This window comes from Cyprinus carpio, chromosome A19, assembly GCF_018340385.1.
Source record: "Cyprinus carpio isolate SPL01 chromosome A19, ASM1834038v1, whole genome shotgun sequence".
NCBI lineage: Eukaryota > Metazoa > Chordata > Actinopteri > Cypriniformes > Cyprinidae > Cyprinus > Cyprinus carpio.
Genome location: NC_056590.1, coordinates 14,546,033 through 14,560,404, shown reverse-complemented (window position 1 = coordinate 14,560,404; position 14,372 = coordinate 14,546,033). Strand labels below are relative to the sequence as shown.

Sequence of the window (14,372 nt, the reverse complement as noted above, 5' to 3'; positions counted from 1 at the left end):
ATTTGAGCTGAGATCTGAGGGCCAGAGCTGAACAGCTTTTCTCCATGAGATTACAGCGTCTCAGACTGGAAATTATAACATAAGCACCTTTTAAACTCATATAAATGTAAACAGTATAAAAATTGTAAAACAGTAAACAAATTTTATCAATATACATTTTTTAAATATTAAAAAGTTTGACTCAGTTACTTATGAATTTAAACCCCATTCTATGTTCCATTTTTAAAAATATTAAAGATTTCTTTCACTCTTGATAGTTTATCTATGAACACTATTGGTGTGATAAATGTTTTAGTTGATTAAAAAAACAGGGTTGTGTTTTGATTTGTAATTCAATTAATGTATGACTGATGACATGGTATCATCTGAATCAGCAGATTAAGATTTGATATCTAATATTTAAAAAAGAAAGAAAAAAAACTTTTACCAATTTGTAAAATAAAAAAAAATAAAAAAATAAACATTATCTTAAAGAAACCCATTATCAATTAATGCAACTTATCCCATTTACTTATACTGGACCCACTAAGATTGCACAAAATGGGAGTATATAAGGTAAATTGGACAATTGTGAAAGTAATTAAAATGCACATAGCACCATAGCAGTATAAAAAGAAATAAGCTAAAAATTATTTTAAAATTTGAGTACAAACAAAAAAAAAAAATGCATATACAAAGTTTAAACTGATGTCCAGGTTTATTGTTACGGCTTAATTTTAACATAATTTAGAATGTTTTATTTTATTTTATTTTATTTTTTATTTTTTTTTGGAAAATGTGTCTCGGCCCCCCTGATCTGCACATTTTGCATGTTTCCCTTGTTCAACACACCTGACTGAGATCATCAGCTCATTAGGAGGGAGCTCCATGAACTGAACTGACCCTGCATCCCAATCTTCATACTATCCATCCTAAATAGTATGTGAGATTAGAATAAGTGTATCCCAAAGCATAGTATGTTAGCATAGGATTTGGTTCAGAACTACAAACACAAATAAAAAGCGTTAAAAAATGGCAGATGTGCACAATTGACTGTTAAGTAGAGAGGTTTAGGTAAAGGTGTTTGAGTTACTAATAATCAACATTTGACCTGGTAAAAATATTTAATGTTACCTGTGTCATATTTCATCTGCAAAAATGTGAGTGAACTTTTATAAACATCTGTTTGGTTGTTAACTTTTAAATGCATCATTACACAAAAATATGAGCAGAGTTCTCTGCATAAAGACCCACGGCTGGCAGGTCAAAGTGCTCTTCTTTTCTCTCCAATATGGTAGGAAGTTAAGTTAAATGAAATGTGGAGGATGTTAATTGTGACAAGATGATTGACAGGCCAGTTTACAGTGACAGGGTGTGGTAACTATGCGACAGAGCAGTCCGTTAAAGATGCAATTGTATGATGTGATAGTATGTCCCAATTTCTTGGACACTCTTTTCTACTACACACTCAAAGTGTGTACTTTTTCTCCACCAAAAGAATACATACTTTAAGGGTGTAGTATAAGTAGGCACATTGGGATGCAGCATGAGTGTGTCAAATAAGGGAGACATACAAAATGTGCAGATCGGGGTCCCCCAGGACCTGGATGAAGAATCACTGCTCTTGACCATTTGTAAAACATTATTATCACTGCAGTACAATATTCAACACTGTAAATACTCACTCAGCTTTTGTAGATGCTTTTATTACTGGCAGCAGACTCAGAAGACATTCCTCTGATTTATGATATTTACTCAGTTTAAAATCATCCAGCTTCTCTTCTGAGGTCAGCAGCACAAACACCAGAGCTGACCACTGAGAAGGAGACAGTTTTAACCCCAGAGAGTTGACTGTCACCAGTTGTGCTCAGGTATATTTGGACTTCCTGCACTAGAGAATCATCATTCAGTTCATTCAGACAGTGGAACAGATTGATGGATTTCTCTGAAGAGGAATTCTCCCTGATCTTCATCTTAATGTACTCAACTATTTCCTGTTCACTGTGAGATCTGATTCTTGTCTTTTTCACTAGACCTTGTAAGAGAGTGTGATTAGACTCCAATGAGAGACCCAAAAGGAATCTAAGGAAGAGATCAAGGTGACCATTTTCACTCTGTAAAGCCTTGTCAACTTCACTCTTAAGTAAATTGGTCAAAGATGATCTGAACATTCTAACAAATCCTGTTTGTTTAAAAGAGCAAAGAAACACATATAAAGCAGCAAGAAACTCCTGGATGCTCAGATGTACAAAGCTGTACACCTTCCCTAGGTATAGCCCAAACTCCTCTCTGAAGATTTGGGTACAAACTCCTGAATACAATGATGCATCTCTGACATCAATGCCACACTCTCTCAGGTCCTGCTCGTAGAAGATCAGGTTCCCTTTTTCCAGCTGTTGAAAAGCCAGTTTTCCCAGTGACAGGATATTACTTCTAGCCTGTTTAAGATTAACATCACATTAGGAGGGATCTGAGTGGCTGCTGCTGGTCGAGAGGTGATCCAGAGGAGAGCAGAAGGAAGCAGATTCCCCTTGATGAGGTTTGTCAGCAGCACATCCAATGAGGCTGATTCTGTCACATCACACAAAATATCATTGTTCTGGAAATCCAAAGGAAGTCGACACTCATCCAGGCCATCAAAGATAAATAGGACTGTGAAGTCATCAATGTTTGTTGATCTCAATTTATTTGTATGAGTGAAAAAATGATGAATCAGGTTAATCAAACTGAGATTGCTCTCCTTTATTAAATTTAGCTCCCTAAAAGGAAATGGAAAAATGAAGTGGAGATCCTGATTTGCTTTTCCTTCAGCCCAGTCCAGAACAAACTTCTGCACTGAAACTGTTTTTCCAATTCCGGCTACTCCTTTAGTCAGCACAGTTCTGATGGATTTGTTTTGTCTAGGTAAAGGCCTAAATATGTCATTGCATTTGATTGGTGTTTCCTGTGACTCTGATCTCTTGTATTGTGTCTCAATCTGTCTCACCTCATGTTCATTATTGACCTCTCCACTACCTCCCTCTGTGATGTACAGCTCTGTGTAGATATCATTCAGAGATGCGGAGCTGCCTTTATTTGACATTCCTTCATGAATTGTCTGAAATTTCTCCTTTAGTCTGGATTTGTGCTGTTTCACATTAAAAGGGGCAAGTCCTAAGGAGCAGAGGAAAATGGGAATCAAAATAAATGTTATTCACAAACAATAAATAAATGCATGGATCAGTGTGGAAAATCCTAATTTCCATGTAATATGTAAATTGTCAGTGGATTAGACTAGTCAGCTTGATAAAACTTACTTAAATACTTAAAAAGTCCTTTCTAATTGTATAAGAAAAATTATTAAAACAGCTGATTTTACTGTTTTAGACTCTCCTCTTATCAACAGCTATGTATAAACAGCTTTTGTATTTCATTCATAGTGGTCGATTCTTTAAATCCTAAAATCTTCAAAATTATTTGTACATTTACGTCATGGTAATATGACTCAGAGCTCTTACTGGTCTGTAGTATGTTAGCAAGGTTTGTCTTGTTCATCCTCCTCAGGACATTCAGGGTGATCTGCAGGAGCCCTTGTCTGACTCTGCTTTCACCTTCATCCACCTCCTCCTCCTCTCTCTCAGAGATTGCAGAATAATGTGGGCTCAGAACTCCTTTGATCCTCTTCAGCTCTTTCTTTGTCAGAAAGATTATTTTGTGTTCAAGCTCCTGAAATTGGTGTTGACAGAAAAGTATTCAAACAATGAACATTTCTGTAAAAACTTCTGTAAAGCCTCAAACAGCAAAAATCTTCAATTACGACATGCATGAGCCAGAAGATATCAATAAGGTGCTTCGATCCTTTTACACATCCTCGAGGCACATAGTCGACCACAGGTGTTTGTACACAAACTGACTAGATGTTGTTTAAACAAAACTCTGTCTCATAATAGGGAGACCAAGACCCAAAAGATCCATGTAAAGAAAATTACATTTGCATCTTTACTGAACCCAGCAATCCAAAGTGTCCCAATGCTAGTTTAATTAAGTACCTGGGCCTCTGTCCACTGGACACAGATGCTTTGCTTTTTGGTTGTTGTTTTTTAAGGGTAGTCATAGTTTAATGGTTAGAGAATTTGACTTGTAACCCAAAGATTATGGGCTCAACTCTTAGTACCGGTAGGAATTGTAGGTTGGAGGAGTGAGTGAACAGTGCTCTCTTCCAGCCTCAATACCACAACTGAGGTGCCATTGAGCAAGGCACTGAATCCCTGATTGCTCCCCAGGTGCTGCAGCAAACATGGCTGCCCACTGCTCTAGGTGTGGGTCCACTACTGTGTGGTGTGCACTTGGATGGGTTAAATGCAGAGCACAGATTCTGAGTATGGGACACCATACTTGCCATGTTACATCACTTTTTTTTATCTCCATCCACTCTAAAGACCCAATGGAACATAACGACCTTGTAGGGATGGCTCAATACCACAATTTTGGCTTCAGTACAATACCAGAATCTAATACCTCAGTATCAATATTAAATCGATAACTTAGTTGACAAATAAGCAGCCTCAAATAAGCCAGGGTTCATTAAACAATTTCAAACTTTCAAAAAAAAAAACCCCTTCAAACCCTTCCTAAAAGTTAAATTAAGCCTGGACTTATATGTGGGCAAATCAGTATAATTGAAAATGTACAAAAGTCAGCAGGACACAGAGGACAATGAATACACAATAAACAAATTCACGGGTGTTCAAACTCAGTGCTGGAGGGCCGGTGTCCTGCAGCGTTTAGCTCCAACTTGCCTCAACACACCTGCCTGGAAGTTTCTAGTATGCCTAGTAAGACCTTGATTAGCTGGTTCAGATGAGTTTAATTTTGGGTTGGAACTGAACTCTGCAGAACAGTGGCCATCCAGGAGCAGGATTGGACACCCCTGAAAAGATTAGTGTTCTACCCCCTGTCAGTTTGTTCTTAACCATGTTCTTGGAGACCCCCAACACTGCACATTTGACACATCTCCTTAAACAAACCTGCTTCAAGTCATCAGCTCATTAGTAGAGACTCCAAAAACCTGAAATGGGTGTATCAGACAAAGGAGACATGCAAAATGTGCAGTGTTGGGGGGGCTATAGGAACGGGTTAAAAAACACTGTTCTATGATGTTCGGATAGAGAGACACACAAAAAAAACACTCCAACCTTAAAAATCGAGTCCAACTGCTTCTGTCCAGTGGAGTTTGATTCCGACAGTGATACATCCTGTTCATTTCTGTTGGTTGTTGAAATAAGTTCAACAATATAAGTTTAAGAGCAACCATATATATATATATATATATATATATATATTATATATATATATATATATATATATATATATATATTATATATATATATATATATATATATATATTTAGGGTAAATAAATTGAAACATTTGATAATCTAGTTGTTATAACACAACCAAAAACCTACTTAAATATCTAATTTGGGGTGTCCAATCCTGCTCCTGGAAGGGAACTCCAACCTTGCTGGATGTTTCAAGAAATTGTAAGGTCCTTAATTAATTGGTTCAGGTGTATTTAATTACATATACACATTTGGCAGACACTTTTATCCAAAGTGTTTTTACACTGCATTCTAGAAATAAATTTTATTAGTTTCATGTATTTCCTGGGAATCCCCTGGGATTAATGCTAGTGTTCCTAGCACCATGCCCAAAGCTTTGAACTACTGCAATGCTATTAGGGGTGTGAAGCTAACTTCTACAGGAAGGCGGACCCCTAGGAGCAGGATTGGACCACCCTGCTCTAAACTGTCATCACCTCAGATCAACAGGAGAGTCTGTCTCATTTATTTCAGGTGGGTCACCCATTGATGCTTTACTCTTTCATAGGACAAACAGCTGGGTTCAGGAGGCCTTCCCTGAATCAGACTAACACACATACAGTTTAAAAAATGTTCTTTACAAGTTCCACAGTTAAAGGGGGAAAAAAAACAGGCCATGATGACATTTTTTAAGAAAAAATCTATCCAGAATAATCATTGTAACTTATATTAATACATAAACATTTATATGACATGAATGCTGGTATTCAGTATTACTTGAAGTATACTTACAATTCATATGTATATATGTATATGTATATATGTATATACTGCTTGGCATAAATAAATAAATAAATAAAGTCATTGTGTGGATTTAATTGAGCAAATAAGACATTGAATGTCTTTGGGATGTGCTAGAGTCAACTTTACACTGCATGTCCTAAATAAATAAATAAATAAATAAATACATACATACATAAATAACACAGTCTAATAATTTGTTGGACTTTTAGCTTTAATTATATTGTGCATTTATTGTGGCATTGATTAACCAATATTATTCATCACAACATTTATTTCAATCATGAGTTGCATAAATTTTTGGCCAAGATCTTGTCATTGTCATCCTGGAATATTCATGGGCTTGTCTTCCAACATGGTTGATTCAGAAATGAAAAGCTATGCACTTCATCAGTTAGGGTGAAAAAAAAGACTAAATTTTTCTGTAAGTGTGAGTGTAAATTTGTAAGGGTGGATGGATGGATGGATGGATGGAAGTTACATTCAAAATCCACTAGCGCTCAAATGTTGGATAAACTTTACTCATGACACTTATGCTTGCACTTTAGTAGGATTAAACTTCTGCTAAATGTGCATGTGAATCTGACACAACTAGCACCAGATGGGAACCTACCAGTGTCAAACTCCTCCAGCTCAGGTAATAAAATCTGATTACAGGATGTAATCCTCAACTGTACTCACCTTACATCAGCCAGAGAGTCTGTTTCGTTTATTTCAGGTGGGTCACCCATTGATGCTTCACTCTTCATAGACAAACAGCTCCATTCAGGACATTCTCTCTGAGTCAGACTAACACAACATGGTTTCATGGTTTGTCACTAAATCTTTTCCTTCTTAACAAATTCTTCAAGTCAGTATAAAGGATAAAACAGGCTATAATGTCACTATTTATATCAAACTCTAACCTGAATAACCATTTTAACTTAATATTAGTGTACAAAATATGCTGTTCAGTGCATATTTATTCAATTTATATTTTCATGTATATATGTGTGTGATCAAGTTTTAACTTATTTAATCCTCTAAACTGTCCTCACCTTACATCAACAACAGAGTCTTTCTCACTCAACATAGGTGGGTCACACATCGAAGCAGTACTCTTCAGAGACACACGTCTATATTTAGGAGATTCTCTCTGAATCAGACTAAACACAAACACGGTTTCACTAAATCACTTCCTTCCACCCAAACCTCCCTCTTTTGTCTTAAGGGATATTTTTTTACAATTCAAAGGTAGAAGCACAATATATAGAAACAATATTCAGATACAATCCCAACCTGAATCATAATTCAAAGCTGAATGTATTACATATTACATGATATGCAGCTGATATTTATTTCATGGTGAATCAATCCGTTTATTACTTTAAAAAAAAAGAAGGAACGACTCTTAATGTTCTCTCACCTTTTCTCTGTCTTCAAGTCAGTTTCTGCTGAGAGATTTTTTCTGGTGGCCATGGTGGCAAATGTTAATATGTTACAGTACAAACATATTGCATCTTTTGGAAAAGCAAAAAAAAAAACACGCCTTTTTATCACTGAATTTGGTTACTTTTAGCTGTTGTTTCAGAGGAAACTATACACACATTTCAGATGCAGCTGTAAAAGGAATTAATGATTAACTGTTCTTAGATTCTTCAGTGCAGCTGAAAGTTCTTAAAGTTTGTTGTTGTGTTAGAATCAACTTTGATCTCAGTGTTGTTCTTTGACCTGACTAGAGATGTTTATGGTCACTTTGTCATTGGCTGGAACATTGATATGTCTCAGAATATTACAGACATGACAAGGCAGTTTTCAAAATAATGTTTCATTTATTTAAGCATTAACAGTAATAATCAGAAGTAAATACATGGAGGAATGTCTGTATGCCCTATGAAAGGGTAACAGCCATATTTCTCCACAGCATTTATAACAATAAATCATTATTATTGCTTTATCTCTAAATAGATACCTTCAGTCATCATTATTCTTTCCTTATGATGCCCGGTGTCACTTTTGAGCCATTTTAAGGGAGGAGTATTTATACATACAATAAGATTGTGGCTACCCAGTAATCTTCCCATGTGACTGGTGAATGTTCAGCCACAAATATTTACAACACTGTAAAAATCCACCTTAGAGTTTGTTAGACAAACTAAATGTTGGCTGAACTTAACTAAAAAAAGCTGATTACAAAACAAACTGACAGTGAATTTTAGCATTACATTTAACATTTCAAACACAGCTCATAGAAACATACAACATGGTTGTGATGTGATTAAATGCTTGTGGTGTTACTCGTTTGTAAATAGCTTTGGATATAGAAATATTTTAAATAGCTAATCTTTTGTTGTGCTATTGATGGTGGTTAATTGTATTTACTGAATTGGGGTCTTAATCGCGATTTGCTGTATGTTCTGCATAAGTAGGCCTATTATAGATCATTAATGGAGATAATATTTTTCAGATCAATATTTTTTTATCCAGTGCACGCTGACACGCCCCCCTTGGTTTCCGTGGAGAGACTACGCAGTTTCACTTTCACTTTCACTTAAAAAACAAGGGCTGTCGTGTTTGTTTGCTGCAGTATCTCCACCTGGCGAACGCATTTATATAATCCTCAACAGGTACGTTTTTGCAAAGTTCTAAGCGTAAAATTCTTCAACAATCGCTGTACATTTATCGTTTAAATTACATTGTATAGGGTACCTGATTCATAGTGGAACGCCAATTGTAACGCAAGTTTTCTGTGCTTGGTGCGTCAGTGAGGAAGTTTCAAAGATATCCAGCAACTGTCTGTTTTAGTCATCAGAAACTCTATTTTCCGATTTACGCACATTTTGGGCAACAACCAAACCCGATTCTTAACTCTGCTCTCCGATTCGTCTCTCGCTCTTTTCAGTTTTGTTCGTTCTGGTTTGTTTGCTTGCATTTTTAGAAAAAATATAATAGTCCAAAACTGTAATATATTTAATTAAATGGATGATTAAATGAACGAATGACCTTATGTAAATAAGAGGTTGTGTTGTTTTTTTTTTTTTTTTTTTTTATCTAAATTACTCATTTTTTTTTTATTAATTTCTGTACAAATGCAATATTTTTTTTTACATGTATTTCTCTCTCTCTCTCTCTCTCTCTCTCTCTATATATATATATATATATATATAGTTGTTGTTTTTTATTCAGATACTGTATATATATTGTTCATTATACTGTTTATATTAATTTTTTTGGTTTCCTTGTTTTTTACACCTGATATGATGAGGAGGAGGTGTGTCTTTCACTTTCAGGCATAGCATTTAAGCCACTTTTCAACATTTTTACTAGGTGTACACAGAGTCTCATTCAGTCAAACATTTTTTTCTCGTTAGGTAGCTGTGTAAGCTTCAGGCATAATGTGGTCAACAGACATACTGGCTCTAGGAAGACTAAGAAGAAAAAAAAAGAAAAAAATTCATTTTGTGTTGTAAAAACTTATCATTTGTAACTTCCTCCCACTATTTATTGTTTCAGTGTTAAGATGGACACGAAGGAAATGGTTATTGAAGTGAATGGACTTCCAGACAACTACTCCAATAATGAAATGATTGACAAATTAACCATGCACTTTTTGAGGCCCAGTAACAAAGGTGGAGAGGTTTTAATAGTGATTTATCCCACCTCCAACAAAGGCCAGGCTTATGTTGTTTTTGAAAAAGAAGAAGGTATGATACTATGTTGTTCTTTAAGTATATCTTACTATAAAATCATATTGCATGACTAATATTTGTTTTTTATTTATTTATTTATTTTATTTTTATTCAATATCTTAGTACCAGGGGTCTTGGAACATAATCATGTTTTGGAACTGGATAGTCAGTTTTACCCACTGGATGTTAAAAAGATGCATCAGCCTAAAGTAAGACATTTCATTGGTTAACGTCACTGAATCACACAGAATTATGTGATTTACAACTTTAGTATGCAGCATTCCTCCCATAATCCAGTCACTGCACATTTTTAATAATTACCATTTTCCTAACATCTTATTTAATTTGAATATTTATCTTCTGTGGGTCCCAGAAGATAAAACCGCAAAAGATAAAAGTATTTACACAAGAATTTACAGAAGATATATAAACATAACTATAAACTATAAGAAATAAAATAAAATCAATTAACAAGTCTAAACGACTGAAGGCTGAAAAACAAAACACATTAAACTGGTAGTAAGAACAATTATGTTAAATTGAATCCAAATTTTGGTTGACTGCTAAGAAATGATTTCTGAAAGTAATGCTCTGGCTCCATCTAGCCGTCAGAAAAACTATAACACACATCTGATGATTTTCCAGATGCTTGATTTACTTACAGGAAAACTTAAACAAGATAAATATAGTTTACTCATAGCTTATGCAAACTAATGAAAATAAATCAGTAATAATTCTCCAAATATTGACATTTTAGATTAAGTTTTTAAAGCACTGATAGGGGTCACAAGACAGCTTGCCTGGCTGAACAGGAATGTGTGCAATTTCTTTTACTTTCAAAGACGTATCAGAACGTTTTGATTACGGATGTGTATTGACACAAACTGAAAGTTACATTTCGTCATGGAGAATTTCTAATTTTGAATTAATGACTTCATTGCTTTGTTTTGTCAAGACTAATATGTCAGTACACGTCATTACCCACCACACACACCGCATGATGTCCAAATCTGAAACTGTAATTACATACATATTAAGCATTAAGTATTCCACAAATGTTGAATCCAGATATTACCGTAACGTTTAAATCATATAGTGATTAAAAAAGACCAGCACTGCACAAACTAAATAAATAACAGCCTAAAAGTGAGGCATGAAAAAGATATTTCCATAACATGCTTATACTCATATAATGTTATTTCAGTTGTTTTTGTTTTCTCACTTCTCAGTTGGACATGCCAGCTGAAGCATTCCTCAATGTGAAGATGTTCTCCAGTCAGAGAGAGATCCGAAACATTCTTCATGGCCATGGCTTCCAGGTGTCAGAGACCAGCCTGGGACAGCTGCATTTGCAGGGAACCTTTCTTAACTTAAAACGCATCCACCCCAAACTCATGCATCTTCTGGCTCAAGAAATTCACCCTCAAAGAAGAACACATTCGCTATACTCTAATGGCTACTCATCTGAGTCTGTCATGAGAGCTGGCTCCAGTGACTATGAATCTAGATCTCATTCCACATCGAGGCACAGTCACACCAATGGCCACTCAATGTATGCTGCGGGCAGAAACCCATCTTCTGGAATAAACTCAAGATCCCCAGACAAGCAGGCACTCATGCAGGCTGCCTCTCCACTGGATGTGAGTTCAAACACAGAAAGTTCCTTCAGCAGTCCCACCAGGAGCTATGAGAATTCCAGCACAAGCATTCAGAAGCGGAATCTCTCATCTCCCAAACGGAAAACTGAGGATTCCTTTCATGTGGATCCAGATGTGTTTAAATACGTAATGTACTTTAAGGAATCGTTTATTGAAAAAATAGAATCAGATTACCACACTAAGATTAATCATGAAGATGATTCAGGGTTTGTTAAGGTTAAAGTCTTGGGAGGAGCCTGTGAGGAAGCAGCTAAAAAAATGTCTAAATTCATGCAAGAGATAAGCTCATCTCTACGTACGCATGAAATAGACCTGAAAAAGCTTGACTCCAGTCAGCAGAGACACATTTTCCAGAACGCTTACTCATTCCAAAAGATCTACAGTGTTTTAATTAGGCAGGAAAGTGACATTTTTAAAGTGGTGGGGTCCTCTAAAGACAGTTATGAAGCGAAGGAAAAGCTTCTTGGACGGGAGGTTGAAAATGCTCCGCCAGGACACTTTCCAAAGAACATTCTGCGACGCAGCAGGTCTTTGCCAAGATCAAAAACAAGGGCCAGAGAGGAGAACATAGACTTAGGACAAAGTCCTGATGCTGTGGACACTACTCCTGTTAGTAGCTCCTCTGCCTCACATTCCCGAAAGGACTCTCAGTTGCAGCAAGAAGTACAACAGGAAAGAGGTCGCAAGCCGACTAAATCCTCTACACCACGTGGCAGGGCACACAGCGCCTCTCGGTTACAACACAAAGATCAAAGCAGAGTAAACCAAGAAGCATCAAGTTCTGATCAGCAGTATTTGACACCATCTAATGAAGTTCAGACATCTAAACAAAAACTCCCTAAAATAAGATCTCCTCTTTTTTCTGGTTCTGTTGATAAATTCATTAAAAATACATTAAAGCCACGCTTTAAGAAATGACTAAATCCAGTACATCAATACTCTGTCTTATGGCACGGACTGATCACATCAAGTTATCATCCACTGTAAAACACAGAACTTAAATAAAATTGGTCAGACACCTTGTGATTACCTCTGCTTTAAGAAAGGGACAGGACACTATGCTGACAATGCTATTTGCCTAAACTGGGAAGTCCAATTCTGCTCCTAAAGGGCAAACTTTATACAGAGTATAGGTTCAACCAGTGAGTCTGAACACCTTGAATAGCTGGTTCAGGTGTTTAATTAGGGTTGGAGGTTTGGACACCCCTGGCCTAAACACATCTATTTCATTTGTACTCACTCTTGAACACTTTGCAACAATCACTGTGAATGCTTTGTAATTTTTGTCTCATATGACAAAGAAAATCAGTATATCCAAATAACTTATTTTAGCTGTTGTTCACCTGTCTGATATATTTTTCAGTATTTGCACTTCAGTCGATGTTCAGTCTTTTCCTGCATTGCTGATTTGTCAAGACTCTCGTTCATTACCATGGAGACTTGATGAGGAAGTGTCTTTTTCTGCATTCTACAGGAAGTGAGGCAGGTCCTGTGGTTGATTTAGGGGCTGAGCACCTCTCTGTTAGAAAAAATGAAACGAACCCAGGCTTTTGTGTTAAAAATGACAGAATGTGAGAAATACACTAATGTGCAGAGTGCTTTTGTTTTTCCTGTAGATTTATGAAACGCTGTTTTTGATTTAACATTGAATTAATTTGAGTATTTCTATCAGATACAGATTTCTGTCATACTAAAATTTCTCTAATTTTTTTTTTTATTTAGCTGTGGTTTGCTATTTAAGAATTTCCACAGTGGTCATTATGATTCATTGGTTGTGCTAACATTTTTTTTTTTTTTTTTAAGCTATCAGAACGATTCTTTTTTGGGATGTGAATTATTTTTAGGTATTACTGTAATGTGGACAAGTAGTAATTGTAATCAAATGGCATTGAATGTTAATCTGTATTCAGTTATCTGTGAAGTTTGTATTAGTTGTACATTAGTTATAAAATTACAGTGACTACTGACTCATATCAGCTCATTCTCCAATTTCCCATGTTCTTCAAAATATTGTAATACCACAAACATTCTCTACAAGGAACTGAATAAGGTGTTAGTCATTACCTAAAACATTCTTTCTTTTTATTGTCAATACCTGTTTAACGTGTAAAAGTGGAATAGTCTTGAATCAGCAGACATAATGACATAACCTTATGGCTTTAGAGCAGTAAATGAAGTTGAAATGAAGAGAATTTGTAGTTTTACATGTATTTAATAGCATGCAATTTGCAATACTGTGATTGACCAGAAACAACATGTTCAGTTGGACTGTTCCATAGTATTTAACTGATAGTATCTTTGCTGACTGGTATCACAATTGTTCCGGCACCCCTTTTATTTCTCCATAAATGGCATGCTGTGCGGCTTTTCCTGTCTGTCTGTATCTTGTTTGGTCCTGTTGTTTATGGTTGTGAGTAGGTTTTGCAAGAATGGAACAGATCCTAGATTAGTGTGTGTGGGCAGCATAAACTCAGACTATGTGAAAGATCTTGATCTTGACAGGAGTCTATGATCGACTCTCCCCCATGACTGCAGGACCAGAGGAAAAGGGTGGGCTTTAGGAAATGCCATTTCTCCTCTTATAAGATAATGATCACTTATAGCTTATTTTATTAAATACGCAATTTTAGTTTGACTAAACAATATTGTACATTTAAAAAGCCAAACTGTGTTTTGGCTTTATAGTTCATTTGCATTCTGCAAATGGCACAACAAATATGGGGAAGGCTATAAATGTTGAAAAAGTGTTGAAAAAAAAAAAGTTAAAATAAAGTTTAGTTAGCACGACAGAAGGTTAATTAATGTTTCGCTGTGGCTGCTTTCAGGGCCTGTGGTAGCTCAGCAAGATGCAAAATACTCTTATTTAAAGATAGTTCCTTCTACATTTGTACAAAAATACGCACATACATATGCAGAGGTTCTCTTGAACAGGATGACATGCTGGAGCCTGCAGACCACAGTCATCAG

At 35.9% G+C, this 14,372-nt stretch overlaps 2 protein-coding genes across 4 annotated transcripts in view; one reads left to right on the top strand and one right to left on the bottom strand.

Moving 5' to 3' along the window:
* si:dkey-154b15.1 overlaps nucleotides 1–13,771 on the top strand; it is an 81,543-nt gene extending 67,772 nt beyond the window's left edge. Inside the window, exons 1-4 of one of the 2 annotated variants that reach the window (XM_042776706.1) lie at nucleotides 8,629–8,685; nucleotides 9,572–9,762; nucleotides 9,871–9,956; nucleotides 10,977–13,771. In XM_042776706.1, coding sequence (XP_042632640.1) covers nucleotides 9,579–9,762; nucleotides 9,871–9,956; nucleotides 10,977–12,323 — 1,617 coding nt within the window. In that variant the 5' untranslated portion in view covers nucleotides 8,629–8,685; nucleotides 9,572–9,578 and the 3' untranslated portion in view covers nucleotides 12,324–13,771. Of the gene's footprint in view, nucleotides 1–8,628; nucleotides 8,686–9,571; nucleotides 9,763–9,870; nucleotides 9,957–10,976 lie in introns of those variants that run through there. The other variant, XM_042776707.1, reaches the window with a different exon arrangement.
* LOC122134568 (protein NLRC3-like) lies at nucleotides 1,810–7,729 on the bottom strand. 2 transcript variants are annotated; one of them, XM_042776708.1, is made up of 7 exons: nucleotides 7,485–7,729; nucleotides 7,117–7,224; nucleotides 6,761–6,868; nucleotides 5,776–5,885; nucleotides 5,154–5,223; nucleotides 3,477–3,684; nucleotides 1,810–3,132 (listed from the first exon to the last, which is right to left on the bottom strand). In XM_042776708.1, exons 4-7 carry the CDS (start codon nucleotides 5,823–5,825, stop codon nucleotides 2,354–2,356), a joined length of 1,107 nt encoding a protein of 368 aa, XP_042632642.1. In that variant the 5' UTR covers nucleotides 5,826–5,885; nucleotides 6,761–6,868; nucleotides 7,117–7,224; nucleotides 7,485–7,729; the 3' UTR covers nucleotides 1,810–2,353. The 2 variants fall into 2 exon arrangements, with proteins under 2 accessions (XP_042632642.1, XP_042632643.1); XM_042776709.1 differs by lacking the exon at nucleotides 7,485–7,729 and having other exon boundaries at nucleotides 7,117–7,443.
* Nucleotides 13,772–14,372: the final 601 nt, after the last annotated feature.